The sequence below is a fragment of the Panthera leo genome, chromosome F2, assembly GCF_018350215.1.
Source record: "Panthera leo isolate Ple1 chromosome F2, P.leo_Ple1_pat1.1, whole genome shotgun sequence".
Lineage (NCBI taxonomy): Eukaryota > Metazoa > Chordata > Mammalia > Carnivora > Felidae > Panthera > Panthera leo.
This window is the reverse complement of record NC_056695.1, coordinates 48,038,946-48,060,876: the sequence shown is the minus strand read 5'-3', so window position 1 is coordinate 48,060,876 and position 21,931 is coordinate 48,038,946. Positions and strand designations below refer to the sequence as shown.

At 37.5% G+C, this 21,931-nt stretch overlaps 1 protein-coding gene across 6 annotated transcripts in view; it reads left to right on the top strand.

The window, feature by feature from the left end:
- UBR5 (ubiquitin protein ligase E3 component n-recognin 5) overlaps positions 1–21,931 on the top strand; it is a 137,248-nt gene that overhangs the window by 96,649 nt on the left and 18,668 nt on the right. For 4 of the 6 annotated variants that reach the window (XM_042923393.1, XM_042923395.1, XM_042923397.1 and 1 more), the window contains exons 29-47: positions 666–812; positions 908–1,026; positions 1,109–1,235; positions 1,325–1,454; positions 2,775–2,935; positions 3,057–3,296; positions 7,328–7,451; positions 8,056–8,167; positions 9,611–9,742; positions 10,478–10,735; positions 11,291–11,559; positions 11,730–11,941; positions 14,517–14,747; positions 15,235–15,308; positions 16,492–16,664; positions 16,769–16,882; positions 17,895–18,115; positions 19,541–19,661; positions 19,752–19,856. In XM_042923393.1, coding sequence (XP_042779327.1) covers positions 666–812; positions 908–1,026; positions 1,109–1,235; positions 1,325–1,454; positions 2,775–2,935; positions 3,057–3,296; positions 7,328–7,451; positions 8,056–8,167; positions 9,611–9,742; positions 10,478–10,735; positions 11,291–11,559; positions 11,730–11,941; positions 14,517–14,747; positions 15,235–15,308; positions 16,492–16,664; positions 16,769–16,882; positions 17,895–18,115; positions 19,541–19,661; positions 19,752–19,856 — 3,070 coding nt within the window. The remainder of the gene's footprint in view (positions 1–665; positions 813–907; positions 1,027–1,108; positions 1,236–1,324; positions 1,455–2,774; positions 2,936–3,056; positions 3,297–7,327; positions 7,452–8,055; positions 8,168–9,610; positions 9,743–10,477; positions 10,736–11,290; positions 11,560–11,729; positions 11,942–14,516; positions 14,748–15,234; positions 15,309–16,491; positions 16,665–16,768; positions 16,883–17,894; positions 18,116–19,540; positions 19,662–19,751; positions 19,857–21,931) is intronic. The other 2 variants (XM_042923396.1, XM_042923392.1) reach the window with 1 other exon arrangement.

Here is a 21,931-nt window from a genome sequence, read left to right as displayed (position 1 = left end):
GCTATAATTGTGCCACAGATATGTAGATGTTATGGTTAACAGAGAATTGGTTTGTAAAAACCATCTATTGTGCTTTAAAATAAATGATTATACAGGACAAGTAGAAAATGTTTATAGATATTGCATTGGTGCTTATTTATTACTTTTATTAAAAGAACTTTGGCTAATATGTTTTTCTTCCTTAATTTAAACATCTAAAAGTGAATCTATTCATTGATTGCTTAGTAAGTGCTGTTACACACTAGATATTTGGGTGGTGGTGGACAAGGGAGTCTCTGTCCTTGCAGGGTTTACAGTCCTATCAGGGGACACAAGCAAGAAACATTTGCTCATAAGGGTTTTAGGGCTCATTAGATGCACATAGGAGGACCACTTACACTGAATGGGGGCTATAGGGAATTAAGGAAGATGTTCTGGAAGACGTGACTATATTCAAATCATTACAAGATCCCTCAGGAGAGTTGCTCTGTAGACTTCATGCCACTAAGTAATACTTGTAGTTAAGTATGCTTTAAGAATTATTACGCTTTGCATTTAAATATTAACAAGGGTTCTATCTTGGGTCAGTAAGTTATATCTCCATGATTTCAATAGAGATGTTTGTGGTTTTGTTTTTTTTTTTTTTTTAATTTTGTTTTTTGTACTTGTGTATGAATTCTTTCTAGACTCAAACGGACATCACCAACAGCGTATTGTGATTGTTGGGAGAAATGTAAGTGTAAAACTCTAATTGCTGGACAGAAATCTGCTCGTCTTGATCTACTTTATCGCCTACTCACTGCCACTAATCTGGTCACTCTGCCAAACAGCAGGCAAGTGGGGTTTTTTAGGACATAAATTGGAAAAACACAGCACATCTGAGTAGCCCTCCCCCTCTCCCTGCTCACAATGATGTTCCATTTTGCAGGGGAGAGCACCTCTTACTGTTTTTAGTGCAGACAGTTGCAAGGCAGACAGTAGAGCACTGCCAGTACAGACCTCCTCGGATCAGGGAGGATCGTAATAGAAAAACAGCCAATCCTGAAGGTGGGTGAGTCTGACAATTGTGACACATATAAAAAAGATTTTATTTATTTTTGTCTTACCCACTGTTTCTTTTTCTGCTTAGATTCAGATATGCCTGATCATGATTTAGAGCCCCCAAGGTTTGCCCAGCTTGCATTGGAGCGTGTTCTACAGGATTGGAATGCTTTGAAATCTATGATTATGTTTGGCTCACAGGAGAATAAAGACCCGTATGTATTCATTAAAAACGTTTTAGATTTATGTATTTCCCCTGTTAATGGAGGTGATTACAATGCATTGTCTTTCCTTCCCCCTCAAGTCTCAGTGCCAGCAGTAGGATAGGCCATCTTTTGCCAGAAGAGCAAGTTTACCTCAATCAGCAAAGTGGCACCATTCGGCTGGACTGTTTCACTCATTGCCTTATAGTCAAGTGTACAGCAGATATTTTGGTAAGTTCTTTGGAGGTTTGTTTACAAGTACATAAAAGAATGTTTTCTGACTTAGTTTCCCATAATTTTATTGATCCAACCTCCTAAGTACTGATAAGGTCTAATTACACAGTACATTCAGGGGAATGGAATTTGGGGGTGATTTAAATATCTCAACACAGAAACTCCTTTCATTCTAAACAAAAACCCTAAAATGTGCTAAAAATATAACAGTATATTAAAATGTATGGGGCAGTGTTCAAAATTGACTCAGTGCAAATGTTTTTTTTTTTAAGTACTCCTTTTTGCTCTGAAATTAGAATATAAATCCTAAAACCTAGTGCTGGTGAGGTTATGGGAAAAAGAACACATTCAGACACTGATCGGGTGGCATTGCATTGGTATTCTTTTAGAAAACAACTTGGCAATAATATCACAAGCCATAGGAATGTCAGTGCCCTCTGGGGCGCCTGGGTAGCACAGTCGGTTAAGTGTCCAACTTCAGCTCAGGTCATGATCTCACGGTTCATAGTTTTGAGCCACATCGGGCTCTTGACTTGTCAGCATGGAGCCCGCTTCGGATCTTCTGTCCTCCCCTCTCTCTGTCCCTCCCTCGTGTTCTCTTTCTCTCTTTCAAAAATAAATAAACATTTAAAAGAAGAAAGAAAATCCGTGCCCTTCGACTTATCATAAAGAAATAATTTGTGACATGAGAAAAAAAATCATGTTACAGAATAATAAAAAATATAGAAAAGAAATACTTGATGGAGCCAATAATAGATTATTGAATCAAATTATAGCCCAGCCACTTGCTGAAATGTAATGCGGCAACTTAGAAATAAAGGTTATTTTAAGTAACATTTGAAAACCCCAAAATAACATGAAATTGGATGGTCTCTATAATTAATATGTATATGATAGATGATGCAAAGAAATGAGACCGAGAAAGTAACAATAAAAATGGTTAAGTGAGAGGGATGGGATTATGAACTTATTAATATAAATATTTGAAACTACTTTGCTGTTTCCATATGTACCCTATAGTGAGTGAAATTATTCTTTCTCTGATTTGATATATTTGTTATTTTTCTATGTATGATACACATAGAACTAGAAGACTAAAAACGGAAGTCAGACATTCGAGGCCTACTGTAGGTCAAAGACATGGTAGGCATGGGCATAAATTAATCAGTGATACTAGAAGTGTTTTGGTAAAATTTATTTTGAGATTTTTATTATGAAATGGTAATATTGAAAAGGTGTTTGAACTTTTTGCTTTATAAATGTCCAAACATCTTAAGAGATGTCTCAGCATTAATAGAGTTATCACAATTTTTAAAGCTTTTAGATACTCTACTAGGTACACTCGTGAAAGAACTCCAAAACAAATACACACCTGGACGTAGAGAAGAAGCTATTGCTGTGACAATGAGGTTTTTGCGTTCAGTGGCAAGAGTTTTTGTCATTCTTAGTGTGGAAATGGCTTCATCCAAAAAGAAAAAGTAAGACATCCTTTTTGATCCGAGCTTTTCTATCACTTTACACACATTTTTTGTGATAATGATAACATTGTGTGTATGAAAAGATTTCATAAAAGATTCCTGTTTTTTCCTTTTGCTTCAGTAACTTTATTCCACAGCCAATTGGAAAATGCAAGCGTGTATTCCAAGCACTGCTACCTTACGCTGTAGAAGAACTGTGCAATGTAGCAGAGTCGCTGATTGTTCCTGTCAGAATGGGGATCGCTCGCCCGACTGCACCTTTCACTCTGGCTAGTACTAGCATAGATGCCATGCAAGGCAGTGAAGAACTGTTCTCCGTGGAACCACTGCCACCACGACCATCATCTGATCAGTCTAGCAGGTAAGTTTCTATCTGGTAACAGATTCTAACTAATTCTTTCTTTGGAAATGTCACGTTTGGCTTACTAAACCTTTCTATAAGCACTCTGGAGGGGTCCATGATCGTTTATGTAACAAATGGTAAAGATTTTATTTTGTTTGAAACCTGTGAGAGCGCTTGAAAAATTATACATGGTGCCTACACATCTAAGGTAATAGGCTTATAGTTGTGGGTTTTATTTTTGGTTGGAAAAGCACTGTTTTTATTATGCCAACAAAGTAATCTGGTAAGAAAGTTCAGACTTCTGTAGACATACTTCCTGTCTAGGGGGCGGGCAGGTTGTTATTCTCAACAACAACCATATTGTCTAGGAGAGAGCTAAAACAATTCATCAACTTAATATTTCTAGTTTAAGATTATTTATTTTTTAAATTTTACTTATCTTTCCCATTGGTAACTAGACTGTAACCTTGTTGAGTCAGAATGTTTAGAAACTGAAACGTTTTGGTGTCTTTTAGCACAGTGCTTGATTAAATGTGCATGCAAATTACTTGGGGATTTTATTAAAATGCAGAGGCAGATTTTGGAGGTCTGGGTGGGGCCTGAGGTTCTGTATTTGTTATAAACTCTCAGGTAGTGCCAGTGTGCTCACGGTTTAGCGGTCATACTTTTGAGTTGGAGGGCTATAGTGATCTTTAGCAAATATTTGCTTATTTGGCTTTCTCACGTCTGATTCTGTTCCTGTGTGTAATCATAATGATGTTTAATGAAGATCTTTGGGACTTAAAGACCCTCTTCTTCTTCCCTGGAAAACATCTCTGTGATACTAAGGCACGCCTTCCTTATTAAATTTAGCACAGTTTCCCTAGACTTCATTCCTGGGTTTCATCTGAGTTGATGTGTTCAGTATCTGCTCTCTCACTGTTCTCATTATTCCATGTGCCAGTATGTATCCCAGCTTTTCCTTTATTGTCAGGTCTCCTAGGATACCCTGAAATGTAAGTCCAGGTTTGTCTGTCAAAGCTTTCTCATGGTAGCTTTGTCACTGATAGGCTTTCAGGATTTGCTGGAAATGGTTACGAATCAAGCTGTATATTTTCAGACTTGCTAAACATACCCCATTATCCAGTGATTCTGTTAGCAAAATCTGCTTGGGCGCCATATGATGTCTGCTGAGCCTGATAGCCCTGTGAGGAGCTCCCTGGTTACTTAAGTGGTATTACTTTGTGTTTATGTTCCGGAACATAAACACTTTTTATCTGTTGAAAAGATTTTTGGGGTGATCTTCACTTTAAAAAGTGCCCATCAGCCTGTTCTTACTAAGTATCAAGATTTTTGTGTCCCTTTGCCCTGCTTCTTAGGCTCTTTATTTAAGTATTGTGCATTCTTCAGCTCTCCACTTTATCCACCTTGATTGATTGAGTCAGTCTGTCATGTCTTCCCAGAAGGAGATCTCATTGGATCATCAAGAAAGATAATAGTGTAATGTTTTCTTCAACTGTTGATATAATGTAAAAGTCCTTCATTATTATACGGTACAATCACTCCCTCTTGTAAGGATGTATTTTGATCAGTGTTTCAGGCATGTCTTAAGTAAAAAGTACACATTTGACTAGTCTCTGCGATTTCCCTTGTGTGGGGTGGTAGGTGGTACATTATCACTCCACTGAACGTAAAGTTTTGAGTTTAGTATTTTTCCTTCTTCTGTCCCTTCCCTTCACCTCTTTAAAACTCTTAATGTCCTTATTAATCAACCTGTTTCTCTGTCTCCATGCCTCATACAAAAATTGTTAACTGAAATTTTAATATGAACTAGGAACTTTTAAGCGTTGTAAATGCATCACCTGTTTTAATCTTCCCAATAACTCATAGATAACCACTATCATCCTAATTTTAAAAGTGAAGAATATGAGACTCAGGTTACTTGTCCAAGGTCATACAGTGATTAAAGTTTAAACATATGTAGAGATAATTCTAGATGGATATTTACCTTTTTCCTATATTCCTGAATATTAGATGGCACTGTAAGGGGAGATAATTGCTGTTTGGTCCTTATTGATAGTGTTGAGACTTTGGATTAATCATCACAAACCCACCATACCTTACAGTACAAATTGAAGTCCTAAACTTTAATGAGCGCAGGTTTGTAATTAGAAGTTCCCTGAAGAGGGGCACCTGGGTGGCTCATTGGTTAAGTGTCTGACTTTGGATTAGGTCTGTGATCTCACAAGTCGTTAGTTTGAGCCCCACATTGGACTCTCTGTTGTAAGCATGGAGCCTGCTTCAGAACCTCTGTCTCCCTTTCTCTCTCTCTGCCCCTCCCCACCATGCTCTCACCCTCCTTCAAAAATAAAACCACCACCACCACAAAAAGTTCTCTGAAGAGATATTTTTCCTGCCCCATCCAGCCGTGGCTAATATAGATAGGTAAGTCTCTTGAAGTAGGTTACCCTTTCCCGATTTATGTTTGGCTTTATTTATGTGGGGGGGACAGAACAGATTTCTATGCTGTAGAAGCTTTATACTCCAGACTGTCTCCTGTGAAATCTGTGGCTCCTTGGAACCCTTCTTGCCTAAGAGACATCAGCAGATGGCTTTGGTGTTAATGGTGGCACCATTGCTCTCAAGCTTATTCAGTACAATTGTTTCCCTTTATCACCAGGATAGTTGTGCTTTGTTTTTAAATATTTAATGTATTTAGGTGTTCTGCACCAAGAGGGATTTCTCTTCAGTTGGCAAATTGCTGAAACTAGAAGTTCCCAAAATTTGGAAGTATTTTAACAACTCCTGTTAGACAGGGCTTCAGGACTATAGTTGTGCCAGGAAGTCTAGTGGGAAAAAAGTTGAATCGTGGTATGAAGAAAACTGAATGGGGGGTATCATATATTTTGGGTGTTATTAGTATTATACATACTAAGTGCATAACTCCTTAATGTTCTTTGAGGGGACGATAGATCTTGTGGATGTTTGTTCCAGGATTTTTTTTTTTCTTTTTAAGGAATACTAATTAATTGTGGCTTTACACAATGTTGACTTTTATCTTTTAATACTGGAAATATTGAAATCTTAGTTTGGAAATACCCTTTTTATCTCTTCAGATTTTCTTTGAGCTTCCTCATATGTTTTGTAATTCACTGGCTCTGTGAAGAACCAGTTACTTAAATTTCTAGTATTAAACGCTATATTGAGACTACTTGTGTATTTGAAGGTGGAGAGTTTGAGTGGATTCTTCATGTGTAACTGGTTTGATTCTTATTTCTAAGAGCAGCTGAGGTGAGGAAAGAACAGGATCAGTGTAAACATGTTTAAAGGTCTTTAACGTTTCTTAATTTGTAAATAAAGGATAATAGTAGGTCATAGGATTATTTAACAACCATCTTCTGATCTCTGACCTGCATTTTAAGCTGCATTCTGTCATTCTCCCCTTCCTTTTATAATGGAGGCATCTGTCTTTTCTTGGCTGTTTGTTTCCAAGGCAGATTTTTAAGGAAGTAGAACTTTTTGGCCACCCACCTTTTGTTATGGTTCTATTTTCAAATTCATACTTTTCAACTAATGTTTTCCCTCTACATACAAGTCAGTGGTTAATAAGCTGATGCAAAGTAGGTCATGTCAGATCTCTTAGAAGAGTAGATCACTTGTAATAAGCATACTTATCACCACCATTCATACTTTGTTAATGGATGAATGCTGCTGTCGGAGCCTTTGGAAGTTGAGGACTGTTGTTACTGAAGGCAGTGGAGAAGGAAAAATACTTCCTGGAGATTATTTCAGTGGGAAGGACTCATGTGCTTCAGTTATGTGCATTAACAAATATGAAATGACTTACAGAAAAGTAGAAATAATTCTGAGGTTTCTAAGTTAAATCTCTATGGTAAAATTAATTTCTCTGGGGTCCATCTTTTCTGATCTATGGATTATTAGTTTCCAAGAATTTTTAGGTCAGATTTAAAATAACATCCTAGTAAGTGGGTCACACCGAATGACACTGAGAAGCATAAAAAGTGTGCCGTGTGGCAGCAGTGGCCTCATAAGCTCCTGATTCTCCACAGCTCCAGTCAGTCTCAGTCTTCTTACATCATCCGGAACCCACAGCAGAGGCGCATCAGCCAGTCGCAGCCTGTTCGGGGCAGAGATGAAGAACAGGATGACATTGTTTCAGCAGACGTGGAAGAGGTGGTTGTAATTGTTTTAATTGTGGTAGAGGAGACGCTTTTATTTGGGAGGGAAGAAGTTTCACTAATAGTAGTTTACTACCATTACATGTGTTTGCTTCTAACGTTTAGAGTTTTGTTATGTGTTCTCATTTGTGGTTGTATGTGTTAAAAATACTTTAATTTAAATCCTTGATTCAGTGGATAATACAAAACTGGAAACAGAAGCTTGCTTTTTACTTAGGGTTAATAGAAAGGATATCCTCAATGTTAAAAAAAGTTTTAGCAGTTTTGTGCAATGTATTTGAAGGCAGAATGGATACTGCATATTCATTAGGTAAATTTTATTACTGTGGAAGTTAAAAAAAAACATACACTTTCCATCCAGTTATTAAACTATTAATTTTAAGGTTCTGCACAGGGACGACAATTACAAATTTTAGGATATCTGACATAATTTTTGATTGCACGTTGTCACTAGCCAACGATTTTCAAACTCTTGATTGCTAATATTCTCTGTAGTTAGCGATCTTTGTATTTAAGTTTACGTTGCTGTGGAGGAACACTGGTAGAGTTGTGGGTTTATTATGTACTTTGATTGTCTACAAATGAGATTCTGGATTTAGGTTGAGGTGGTGGAGGGTGTGGCTGGAGAAGAGGATCATCATGATGAACAGGAAGAACATGGGGAAGAAAATGCTGAGGCAGAGGGACAACATGATGAGCATGATGAAGACGGTATGCAGGTTATTTGAGAAATTATTCAGTATGAGTACATCAGGTATCTTTAAGGATATTAACACAGAGAAAAGCCCCATTTGACTGTAATGTTCAACATATTTCCAGCCTAGGGATTCTGTAGCATCTGTTTCAAAATTCTAGGAAGCAGCTACACACCTATAAATATATATGTATATGCTCATATATATTTATATGTATAAAATAATGTATCCTCTTTCTTTACCCTTTTTTTTCCTTTAAAAAATTTTTTGGTATCGTTTGTTTATTTTTGAGAGAGAGAGTGTGAGGGGGGGAGGGGCAGAGAGAGACAGAGACACAGAATCCAAAGCAGGCTCCGGGCTCTGGCTGACAGCACAGAGCCAGACATGGGGCTCAAACTCACGAGCCGTGAGATCATGACCTGAGCCGAAGTTGGATGCTTAACCAACTGAGCCACCCAGGCACCCCTGACTTTCTCTTTTCTTTTTCTTTTCTTTTAAATGTTTGTTTATTTTTGAAGGAGACAGAGACATAGTGTGAGCATGGGAGGCACAGAGAGAGAGGGAGACACAGAATCCGAAGCAGGCTTCAGGCTCTGAGCTTTCAGCACAGAGCCCAACACAGGGCTCAAACCCATGAGCTGTGAGTGAGATCATGACCTGAGCCGAAGTTGGACACTTAACCGACTGAGCCACCCAGGCGCCCCTAACTTTCTCTTTTCTTATAAGGAAGTTAAAATAGTCATAATCATATTAGGAAATATTTGCAAATTAGAGAAAAGGAAAACAAATGACCCATAATCCCACCTGGACCTAACAGTTTGTATTTTTACTTTCAGCCTTCCCCTTTGCTGCCCCATTCCCATGCATGTCTTTTAGATACTGTATGTGTAATTTTTGTGCCTTTTTTTTTTTTTTTTTTTTTCCCCCACTGACTAATTCTTTTGGCCTTTTTGCTACCACCATAACCATTCTTACTAGTAGCCATTGGATAGACTTTTGGGGATCATCTTTGTTGAGGTGTAATTGACATACAATAAACTGCACAAATTTATAATTTTATGTTTTGATGTGTATATACCATGAAATTCTAGATAGACGTTTTTAGCTTTCATCCTTCCTCTTTTGGAATCCCAATATGTAAAACAGATGAAAATGGAGCAGTGGTCCCAGCCCAGAGTTCTACCCATTGGTGGAAGTTCTCCTGCCCAACCCTTTTTACCCAAGGTTGTGCAGAACAGATTTTGAATTGCTGTGTAATAGTCTACTGAGGACCATAATTTGCCTAGTCATTTTTCTCCTTCTAAGCAGGCAGTTATGCTTACTGTAATAATAATCACTTTTCCCTCCCCCCCCCCCCCCCCCCACCGCTAACTTAGGATATTCTGGTTTATTAGACCCTATCTGTTCCAGAGTGCGCTTATATTTTTTTCCCTCCTTCTTATTTAAATATATTTCCTAGGGAGTGACATGGAGCTGGACTTGTTAGCAGCAGCTGAAACAGAAAGTGACAGTGAAAGTAACCATAGCAACCAAGATAATGCTAGTGGGCGTAGAAGTGTTGTCACAGCAGCAACCGCTGGCTCGGAAGCAGGTATGTTACCTTTTCCTTATCCAGCTTTCTTGCTTATACCAAGGCCATATTTATATTCAGCATGAAATGGTTAAACTATACTTATGATTTGTACAAGGGGTGGCTAAGCTTTTTTATAACTTTATCCTTTTTCCCTTATTTTAGAGAGCACATGAGCAGGGGAAAGGAGCAGAGGGAAGGAGAGAGGGAGGGAGGGGGAAGTAGAGTGGGGGGAAGAGAGAGAGGGAGAGGGAGAAATTAAGCAGGCTCCACGCCACACCCAGTGTGGAGCCCAACACAGGGCTCCATCCCATGATCCCAGGATCATGACCTGAGCTGAAATCAAAAGTTGGATGCTCAACTGACTGAGCCATCCAGGCACCCCAGTAATTAAACTATTTTATGATGAGTTTTGTGGACTATTGAGTATAGCCTGGCATTCTGTTTAATATATGTAATATTTTCCTGAATGACGGAGTACACTGTAGTTTTAAATATCAACAGGGGCGCCTGGGTGGCTCAGTCAGTTGGGCGTCCGACTCCAGCTCAGGTCGCGATCTCGCGGTCCGTGAGTTCGAGCCCCGTGTCGGGCTCTGGGCTGATGGCTCAGAGCCTGGAGCCTGCTTCCAATTCTGTGTCTCCCTCTCTCTTTGCCCCTCCCCCGTTCATGCTCTGTCTCTCTCTGTCTCAAAAATAAATAAACGTTAAGTATCAACAGACTGACATTGATTTTGGTTTTAAAAATGAAAAATTTAGGTGCAAGCAGTGTTCCTGCCTTCTTTTCTGAAGATGATTCGCAATCAAATGACTCAAGTGACTCTGATAGCAGCAGTAGTCAAAGTGATGACATAGAACAGGAGACCTTTATGCTTGATGAGCCATTAGAGAGAACCACAAATAGCTCCCATGCCAACGGTGCTGCCCAAGCTCCCCGGTCCATGCAGTGGGCTGTCCGCAACACCCAACATCAGCGGGCAGCCAGCACGGCCCCTTCCAGCACATCCACACCAGCAGGCAAGTCTGAAAACTTGGTATTCTCGAAAGTGCTTAAGTAGGTTTTAAAAATTATGTATGTTCATCTAGACAAATCAAGTAGTTTCATAATAGTTCTTCATTGTTTTACTGAGTTCAAATACAAAAAAGTATTCACATATGATTATATCAAGGTTTCTCAGTCTCTGTACCATTGTTACTTTGGGCTGAATAATCCTTTGTGACTGTGCATTATAGGATGTTTAGAAGTATCCTTGACTTCTATGCATCAGATGCCAGTAGCAGTCTCTCCTCCAACCCCACCCCCCTATTGTGACAACCAAAACTGTCTATAGACATTGCCAAATGTCCCTCTATGGGCAGGGGCAGTAGCAACATTGCATCTGGTTGAGAACACTATAGTAATTCTTGTCTCTCTCATCATTGCCCTCCCTTAAATTAGTGTGGTTTTAAGACCACGTTTTTCACTCCGTGACCATATTTGCCGTTAACAGTTGATCTTTTAAATATATACAGTGCTAGAGAAACACAATTAACATCTGACAGCTTGTTGTGGTTGTTCTTTTTCCTTTGTAGCAAGTTCAGCGGGTTTGATTTATATTGATCCTTCAAATTTACGCCGGAGTGGTACCATCAGCACGAGTGCTGCTGCTGCAGCAGCTGCTTTGGAAGCTAGCAATGCCAGCAGCTACTTAACATCTGCGAGCAGTTTAGCCAGGGCTTACAGCATTGTTATCAGACAAATCTCGGACTTGATGGGCCTTATTCCTAAGTATAATCACCTAGTGTACTCTCAGATTCCAGCAGCTGTGAAATTGACTTATCAAGATGCAGTAAACTTACAGGTATGAAAACATTGAAAAGTTACTCCAAATAAATTTTGGGATGTCAATTATGAAAATTCCAATGTAATAGGAATTAACATTACAGATATTTAAATGTTTATAGATTACTACTATATATCAAATTTAACTTGATTTGGATAGTTTTAACTATTTTAGTTTGGTCTTCATAGAATTATGTAGAAGAAAAGCTTATTCCCACTTGGAACTGGATGGTCAGTATTATGGATTCTACTGAAGCTCAATTACGTTATGGTTCTGCATTAGCATCTGCTGGTGATCCAGGACATCCAAATCATCCTCTTCATGCTTCTCAGAATTCAGCTCGAAGAGAGAGGATGACTGCACGAGAAGAGGCTAGTTTACGAACCCTTGAAGGCAGACGGTATGAAATTCTTAATATATATGCTTAAATGTTAGAGCCCTGATATCCCAGGAAGTTAGAGCTTTTTGATTGCTGTTACATTAGACCTCACTTTGTTTTGAAGGGGGGAAGTGTATTACTTCTTTTTAAATTGTTGTGTGGTTGAAGCAGAATAAGTTAGTTTATAATCCAAGCTTTTTTTTTCAAAATTCATTCATATGTTAGGAATCTGATACTAAATACTTCTCATTTTTGAAGTAGTTGATCTACATCCTTGTTTCATTGTCCTCCAAGCTTCCCCTCCTCCCTCCCCCGTCCCTTGAAAGACATGTATTTATAGGAAGATTTTGACCATGATTGAGTATGAATGCATTTTGTATTCGGGAAGAGGAAAGTATGTGGGATTACCAAAGCTGTTCTTTGATTTCCTCGAATCCAATTTCTTTTTCTACAGCCCCCAGTCTGTTGAATTGTATTTAAAGTATATTTCTTTATGTATTTGTTGTCTTCTTTCTTTCAGTTATAAAATGACCTTTTTCAGGAGTAGGAATTAGCCCAAACATTGAACACTGGGGCTGTGCCATATAGTGCAAGGGCCCGGTACCTGAGGTCAGAGTCCTAGGATTTGGTTCTAGCTTTGGCTCAGGAGAAATAACTTTGCTACTTTGGGAGGATCATAACAGGGGAAAGACAAGGGCCTAGGAGACTGCTTAGGAACCTTAACAAGATTATGGTTGGAATTGGCCATTGAAAGGTAATAGATTTATTTAAGTGGGGCTGGTGAAGGCCAGGAAGGAGGAGAGAGAGAAGCATTGAAATCATCTAACAGTGGAGGGCCTTGTTGAGGGGTAGAGCAGGAGGAGGCAGAATTTACAGCTAGACTTTGATTCTCAATAACTAATAGGAAAATTAAGAGAAAAATCTAGAGCAGTAGAATGGACATACTTGGCTTTTGAAAATACTGAGGAGCTGAGAGAGGTTTTGGTGGAAATGTCTAGAAGGCAAAATTGAATGCTTGGCAGAGAGATCTGGACCACTTGGGAGGCCTCTGCTTTCCTGTCCTAGGAAGGCTGCTCCACCAATAGACACAAGCCTTGTCTTTGTAAGGCTCGTCACTCCCCGAATAACAGAGTTCTGATAATAGATCTAGATTGGTGACTTGTTCTTCTCCCTTTACTTCTCTGTGGCTCTCACCCTAATATAATAACCTTATTGAGATATAATTCATGTACGTTTCACCCATTTAAAGTGTACAGTTCCATACTTTTGAATATATTCAGAGCTGCACAACCATCATCACAGTTAATTATGGAATATTTTTATCATCTCCACAAAAATACCTACTAGTGGTCACCTCCCATTTTGCCCTACTTTCCCATCCTAAGCAACCACTGATCTATTCTTGGTCTCTATAAATTTGCCTGTTTTGGACATTTCATATAGACGGAATCATGCAATATGTCGTGTTCTATGCCTAGCTTTCTTACCTAGCATAATGGTTTTAAGGTTCATCAGGTTTGGCATTATCAGTCAATATGTTACTTTCTAGTAATATTTCATTGTATGGATGTGCCACATTTTTATCCATTCATAAGTTGGGTTTTTCATCTTTCTGACTTGTGAATGAATAATGTGGCTGTCAGCATTAGTGTACAGGTTTTTATATAGATACGTTTTCAGTTATGTTGGATAATATACCTAGTTGTAGAATTGCTAGATCATATGTAACTCTGTTACACTTTCGGGCAACTGCCAGACTTTTCCAAAGTGGCTGCATCATTTTACATTCGCAGTAGCAACATGTGAGGCCTCTAATTTCTCTAAATCCTTGCTAGCACTTGTTACTAGTGGTTTGTTTGTTTCTTGGGTTTTTTTTGTTTGTTGGTTTTGTTTTTTTTTAATTGAGCCATCCTAGTGGGTGTGAAGTGGTAACTAATTTTGATTTTGATTTGCATTTCCCTAATGGCTAAATGTTGTGCATCATTTCATGGGCTTATTGGTCATTTGTATATCTTCGGAGAAATGCCTATTTAGATCCTTTGCCCATTTTTTAATTGGCTTGTCTTTTTGTTATCGAGTTGTATGAGTTACTTAACATTTTCTGGACTTGAGTTCCTTATCAGACTTGCAGAAATTTTGTCCCCTTTTGTATGTTTTCATTTTCTTGATGGTATCCTTTGAAGTACCTATGTTTTTAATTTTGATAAAGTCTAGTGCTGTGTTTTCTTGTTGCTTGTGTTTTGGTATCATGTTAGACAGTGGTTCTCAAAGTGTGATCCTCAGAACAGCAGCATCAACATCACCTAGGAGCTTGTTAGAAATATAGATTTGGGGACCCTACCCCAGACCTACTGGGGTCTTCTGTAGGGAAGGAGTTCCTTGTCCATTTCCAAAGGACACTAGAATTCCTTTCCTGTATAAAGTACATGACAGTAAATCATGCACAATGTTTTTATCTCTAAAGCAGAGTCACAGGGTTAAGGAGTTTTTATTTACGGATATTCTCAGTTCCTAATTTTGCATATTTATGATAATGGTAAGTTTCACATTTGCTTTCTTTTTTTTTAAACATTTTCATTTCTTTTTACTCCTACAGACGTGCCACATTGCTTAGCGCCCGTCAAGGAATGATGTCTGCCCGAGGGGACTTCCTAAATTATGCACTGTCTTTAATGCGGTCTCATAATGATGAGCATTCTGATGTTCTTCCAGTTTTGGATGTTTGCTCATTGAAGCATGTGGCATATGTTTTTCAAGCCCTTATATATTGGATTAAAGCAATGAATCAGCAGACAACATTGGACACACCTCAACTGGAACGCAAAAGGTATCCATACTTGCCGTGGGATTGGTTTAGGAAATACTTGTTTGCTCAGTGTGGTCTCTTAGTATATTGTCTGATTTTTGGAGTGAAGAGAACAGTGAACTAAAGAGAAAATAGTATAGGAATGTTTCATTTGGGAAAGTGGGTTTGAGTCTGTTCACCCTTTCTCCATTGCTGCTCCTCGCTTAAAACAGGAAACCTAAGAATTTAGTTAAGCTTTATGCCTGAGATAGTTTGTCATGTTTTCTATTAGAGTCTGTGTAAGTCCTCACTATTTTTTAATGTGGTTATCCTTTTGCTTTTCTTGAGCCTCTTTTATAATTGTAGTATAATTTGGCTGGTCAGTCTAACATTCCCCAAGTCTAAAACTTGATCACAGTGTTTGAAATTGGCTAGATACTTAACTGACTTTTTCAGTGCTTTTTTGCTTGTAGTTCCCATCACCTTTGCTCCATACTTCATATAAAATGACTCACTTGTCTTTTTAAAGGACGCGAGAACTCTTGGAACTGGGTATTGATAATGAAGATTCAGAACATGAAAATGATGATGACACCAATCAAAGTTAGTGTACAGAAAATCTGCTAATCTACTTCAAGAAATGGCTGCCTCAGTATTTCCCCTTCAAGCTTTTTAACTTCATTATTTTCTGTCTGGGTGGGAATTTCTCTTTTCTTCTCTATGTCCCATTTCTTGCATTTTCTGTCCATTTTTCCTTATATATCCTTGCATTATTTGCTTCATAAATAAGGATGAATTAAAGAAATGTAGTGAACTTGTTAACAGTCAGTATTTTTTGTTTTTGTACCTTTTGCATTTTAGTTTTATGTTTACCTTTATTCTTAGGTGTGTAAGTACTACATTTTTAAAGTCTTAGCAGAACCTTTATTGATATTGGTGCAAGATATATTTAGTCAAGAAAATGAGAAATATCAGTTATAACTCCCAAATATGAAAAATCTTAACAGTTATTAAATGCAATAAAAAGAAAATATTCCAAACTCAAGAAATTTTGGGGTCTTCTGCAATCTCTTTGTAATTTTTAGCTGTTCTTTGAAGTAGAATTTAAAAAATTTGTCCTCTTGCCTATTTTCTTATTATCAACTAGTGCTTTTATTCAGCCCAGGGAAAGACAACTGACATAACTGCTGTTGTTTGAAACCCAGCCATAGCTCACTATTTTTACAGCATGTACTGTAAGCTTACTGTTGAAAGTTGTATTACATTAAGGGGAGATGGTGTTCTTGTGCTGACTTAGTGTTGAGGTGAAGGAGATGCCCAGACATTTTTGTTTTGTAGAGAAAGCAGAACTTGGAAGTAAACAAATGCTCATATCTCAGCTCCTGACCATCTCCTCCTTTTAGACTCCTCAGTGAGCCACATCCTGAATGTGCTTAGGAATCTAGCTATATTCAGGTCTGAATCTTCTAGAAAGACAGAGGATATGGGAAATGTCTGTCCAGTACAAAGTGAAACAATATTTGTTATTCCTAATACTTTGTAAAAAGTCTTATTGTTGTGTTAAAATATACCTAATAGAATTTACCATTGTAACCGTTTTAAACTGCTAATATTTTCAATTATCACATAAAAATACCATCAAAATTTTGGACTATTGTTTTTGAGTGGCATTAAAATTTTGTAAAGAGGGAACAGGAATTTCAGATTGAGCAGATTAAGATTCTTTTATTGTTCCCCAATAACTAATTTTTTCTAAAAAACAAATACTTTATCTCTTTATGTTTAGGTGCTACTTTGAATGATAAGGATGATGACTCTCTTCCTGCAGAAACTGGTCAAAACCATCCATTTTTCCGACGCTCAGACTCCATGACATTCCTTGGATGTATACCCCCAAATCCATTTGAAGTGCCTCTGGCTGAAGCCATCCCTTTGGCTGATCAGCCACATCTGTTGCAGGTGATTTAAATAAACTAGTCTTAGAAGGTTTCTTTTTAAGTGACTTTTTTTTTTTTTTTTTTTAAGTGTTCAGTGTAACTAGAATATTTCTGTTAAAATTCCAGCCAAACGCTAGAAAGGAGGATCTTTTTGGCCGTCCAAGTCAGGGTCTTTATTCTTCATCTGCCAGTAGTGGGAAATGCTTAATGGAGGTTACAGTGGATAGAAACTGCCTTGAGGTAAGATAGTAAAGATCTTCACAATATAATATTTGTGAGGACTTATCCCAGTGTCTAGAGTTTTGGAAATGCATTAATCCAGAATATTGTGTTGCCTCAAATAATGTTAAGTATCAGAAATTCCTGCCTTATGTCATAATTCCATATAATTTCAGAATTCCATCAGTGTCACTAGCCTGCCTTGATACTAACTTGTTTTATCAGGTGACTTCATCTGTAAAATGGCAGTTTCCTTTTGTGTTTTGCCTGTTTCACAGAGTTGAATGTTGTAATGCTGCTGAAAATTAAAATCTTTAAATGTATATATAATGTGAATATATCTTTTTATATATGAGCATACACAGTATTGACTTGAAACTTTTCTTTTTGACTGTAGGATGTGAATAAATAAGGTAATATTAATAATGACTTGTTGAATAATTCTGTCTCAATCTTTATAACCATGTTGGGTAGAAAACATTTTTATCTTGATTTTATGGGTAAAAAAAATTGAGGCTTGCAGAGTTTACATACATTTCTTGTGGGAATGTCTGTTATTACACAACTAATTAAGTGGCGTATCTAGTTTTTAGATAGAAGGTTGATTTGAGAGCCTAAAATTATACCATCCATACTATTTCTCTAGTGAAAATGTAATGAAACGTTTAAGAGCAGGCACTGAATGTAGTTGAATAGAATTTTTTTCTTTATTATCTAAGTGATAAAGGAGAGTGCAGTCCTGCAGATATTGAAAATATGTAAGACATTTGAGTAACCACAGGTAAAGAGATTCCTTTAAAAGTTCTCTGAGGCTACTGTGGTGAATGCACTGAAACTGCATTGGGTGGTTTCCTGGTGGTCAGCCCAGGGAATCAGAGAAAAGAAACAGGCTGCATCTTTTTAGTTGAAACACCAGAAAGGAATTACGTAACTTCCGTGTGATTTCTGTGGAATATTAGTAAGTTGAAAAGGAAATCTAGTGAGTTTTTTTTTTTTTTTTTAATGTGTAACTTTTAAATGTAAAAATTCACAGGTCCTTCCAACTAAAATGTCTTATGCTGCCAATTTGAAAAATGTAATGAACATGCAAAATCGACAAAAAAAAGAAGGGGAAGAACAGAATATGGTGCCAGAAGAAGCTGAAAGTTCAAAACCAGGGCCATCTGCTCATGATCTTGCTGCACAATTGAAAAGCAGTTTACTAGCAGAAATAGGACTGACTGAAAGTGAAGGGCCACCTCTTACGTCTTTCAGGTATTTGCTAAGTAGAGATAGTTCTTCTGTTGCATTACTTTATGGATACTATAATTCTTGTAAGAATTTTTATTTAGGTATTTTAAAATTTCGTTTGTATGTAAATAATAGAATTAACCGTAATCTTATTTCTGTGTTTTCCTCGTTTATAATCAGATGTTTAAATATTAAATTTGAATTTTCTGGATTTTTTTGGTGACTTTAGTCATTGATTGACATTCTGATTTTCTTTTATTGAGGGTATTCTGACTGTGTTTTTTAATGTTCAGTACTGAGTTAAAGTATATGTCCATGTCAGATTGCCAATTATAGACTTGTTACCAGCAGCTCAGCAAAGAGGACCATGTGAATGACTAGAAAGAACTTTCTAGATTTGTGACTATCTCAGTTGCTTGGGCTTCTTTTCCAGGTTCACAGTCAGTAATTACTTTGCAAGAGGTAGGTTCTTTGCTTTCCCAATAAAAATTCGCTAGCATATACATACTGTGGCTCAGTATGGTTAATCACCTAATGATTTGTTGAGTTTCTGCTTTATGCTGTTTTTTGGTTATACTGTCAGATAATTAATTTTGCTTAGGAGGAGTTAAGTGAGTTTAGGAAGCTATATGCATTTTATATACACAGTTTAACAACCATAAAAAACAAGGAAGAATTGTGGGCTGGGGTGGCCCAAGTTTTCCAGAGGCAATATGGCTTGTGCTGAGATGTGTAGAATGTGTAGAAGCAAATAGATTGAAGGAGAGAAGAATTAGAGTTAGGGAGACAAGTTAGAAAGAATACTGTTACTAGGTTCTGGCTAGTGGTAAAAGGGGGCTGAAGTGTAGAATATTGCCTTTGGGGATGAGTTAGGAAATTATGGAAAGGAAGAGAAACTCATGAAGTACTTATTCACTCAGGAGGAACAGGGGAAAGAAAAATTAAAATTTGTTTCAAGTTTGTGCAGTAGGGAAATAGATGGTACTACTGAAAGAAATCAAGAGGCAGTGGCATTGAAGTGAAGAAGCCATGTTCAATTTTCCCGTGTTGAGTTGGGAGTTACATGTCACGGACATGGGTATATTCAACCCATGGGCTGTTGTGGAAATTCTGGTCTGTTGTGGAAATTTGAACTAGAGAGGGATCTGGGAATCCTCCAAACGTAGATGGACCCTGGACTTTAGGGGAAGAGGTAAAATTGAAGATAAAAGGCAGCTGGGAGATGTATCCTTATGTAAAGGACAGAAGGAATAATGGAGTAAAAATGAGAAGTTCTGTGAAGAATGAGTAGTTATAAAAAGATTCTCTGTTAGAGAGGATGTGGACTGAAGTGCTATGAAGAGTTCAGAATATGAAAAAACCAACTAAATTACTGTCATTGACCAAAAACCAGGGGCTTCTTATAGTTGGCCAAATTACTTCCCCCCTCTTCTCTTAAACCTCTTGCAGGCCACAGTGTAGCTTCATGGGAATGGTTATTTCCCACGATATGCTGTTAGGACGCTGGCGCCTCTCTTTGGAACTATTCGGCAGGGTGTTCATGGAAGATGTTGGAGCAGAACCTGGATCAGTATGTGTTGTGAGCACTTTTAATTCTGTTCTGCCTGATAAGAACATACGTCAGAGAATAATTCTGTCATGCATTTTTTTTTTTTTAAAGATCCTAACCGAATTGGGTGGTTTTGAGGTAAAAGAATCAAAATTCCGTAGAGAAATGGAAAAACTGAGAAACCAGCAGTCAAGAGATTTATCACTAGAGGTAAAGGTATTTAGATTTTCTAATACTATATATGTAGTATGTCACTCATGAAGTTTGAAAACTGTTATAACAACCATGTTTCATGTTTAGGGATATATATGTTGTATAATTAAAAATTTAAATAAATGGTAATCACCAAATTTAGAGTAGTACAGTTGGTTTCCTAACATCTCATGATGATCAATGAATTTTTCAGCCTTTTGTTGTTGTTGTTGTTGTTGTTTAACATTTTTGATGTCCTTCGTTCCATTAAGGTGATTATTTTCCACTGATGATCCAGTGGTCTCTGGGTAGTGGGAGTCCTGAGTCTTTTTTGGCTCCTCAGTCCTTTTCACAGGACTCCAGTAATCTTTGATAACTTCCTTACTTTTTGGTATGTCTCATCTTGTGTATATCCTGTCACAGACCTTAGATCAGCCATTTCTTCAAGAAGCCCTGGTTCCTTTTGGTAGGAAAAAAGGTACTTTGAGTTTATACTCTGGGCTGTAGGGTTGCTCACTACCTACTAGGTTGGTCGTTGTTTCTAGGTCTTTTCATCGCACAGAGCTAGGAAATTCTCCTTTAAAAAAAAATTATATCCTAAGTACATACTGATATTTCCAGTTCAAATTCACGATTTAGGATCACGAGGTTGTTTTATTTCCACCTCTTAGTCTTTATCTCCTTTCTTCCAAACTGAATATCCAACTTCCCAACAACACTAATAAAAGTACTCATTTGCTTTTACCCTACAGCATGTACATAGCAGTCTTGGAATCACAACATCAACACTACCACCCCAAAATAATTATCAAAAAGAGCTTAAGATTTGCAGGGTTTTGTTAGCATATCCAAGTAGAGATGTAGTCCAATTGCTTTGTTTTAAAGTCATTTGAAATAATTTTTCTTAGTGTGGTTTTGCTACTAATTTCCATACAACCAGGGTCTTTGTTTCATTTTGCTTTCAGTTTTTAGGGATTGCTTTCTCTTTTTTTTGGTTTTGTTATTAATGTAAAATATCTACATAGTGCATGATCAGCTCTACTGAAGAAGATATATTTAGGGAAATCTAGTTTCCATTTCTGTCTCTTTCACCATGTCCCTCCTCTGCCTTTCATGTTTTTGTTCTTTTGTTGTTTTATTTTCCTCCCTCCTTAAAAAAAAAAAAATACAATCGTGTATGTGCGTGCATATAATTCATTGCCCATCTGTGTCCCCTACTCCTGACTCTGAGTGTGCTACACATTTTACTGTATCTTGCATTTCCCAGTTAACAGTACATCCCAGAGGTAAAGCCATCGCTGTATAGAGCATTGTTCTGTCTTCCTTTTACAGCTGCTCATCTTTTGCTGTTACATATAGTAGTGTGATGAATAGCTTTAGGTGTGTTTTTCTTTTGGCAAGTGTGTCTTTGAAATTCTTAGGGGCACCTGGATGGCTCAAGTTGGTTGAGAGTCCGACTTCAGCTCAGATCATGGGTTCATGGGTTCATGGGTTCAAGGGTTCAAATCCCGCATTGGGCTCTGTGCTGACAGCTCCGAGGCTGGAGTCTGCTTTAGATTCTGTGTCTTCTCTCTGCTCGTCCCCTGCTCACGCTCACTCGCTCTCTCAATAATAAATAAAACAAAACAAAATTTAAACAAAAAAGAGATTCTTAGACATAGAACCTAGACGTGGGTTAAAGGGCATATGCGTATATAATTTTGGCAAATACTGGAAAATACTTCTGCCTGATGGTTACATATTTTTGCACTTGCAACATTAACACAAGAATGCCTGATTCTCTATAGTTCTGCCAGCAGTTTGTCAGAGTTTTAGATTTTTGCCCATCCAATATGTGCATCTTAGAGTAGTTTTAATTTGCTTTTTCTTATGAGCAAGTTAAACATTGTTTCATATGTCTAAGAATATTACTTTTTCTGTGAACTATTTGGTACATTTTGCCCATTTTCTATTAAGTTTTTCTCAATTTTTTTAGAAACACATCTTAACAGTAATATGTATACTATTCGTGAATACCTGTCTGTAATAGAAGGCACCAGTTGCTTTTCCCAGCTTGTCATTTTTCTTATACTTTGTGCTTTTTTGTCACCAAAGGAATA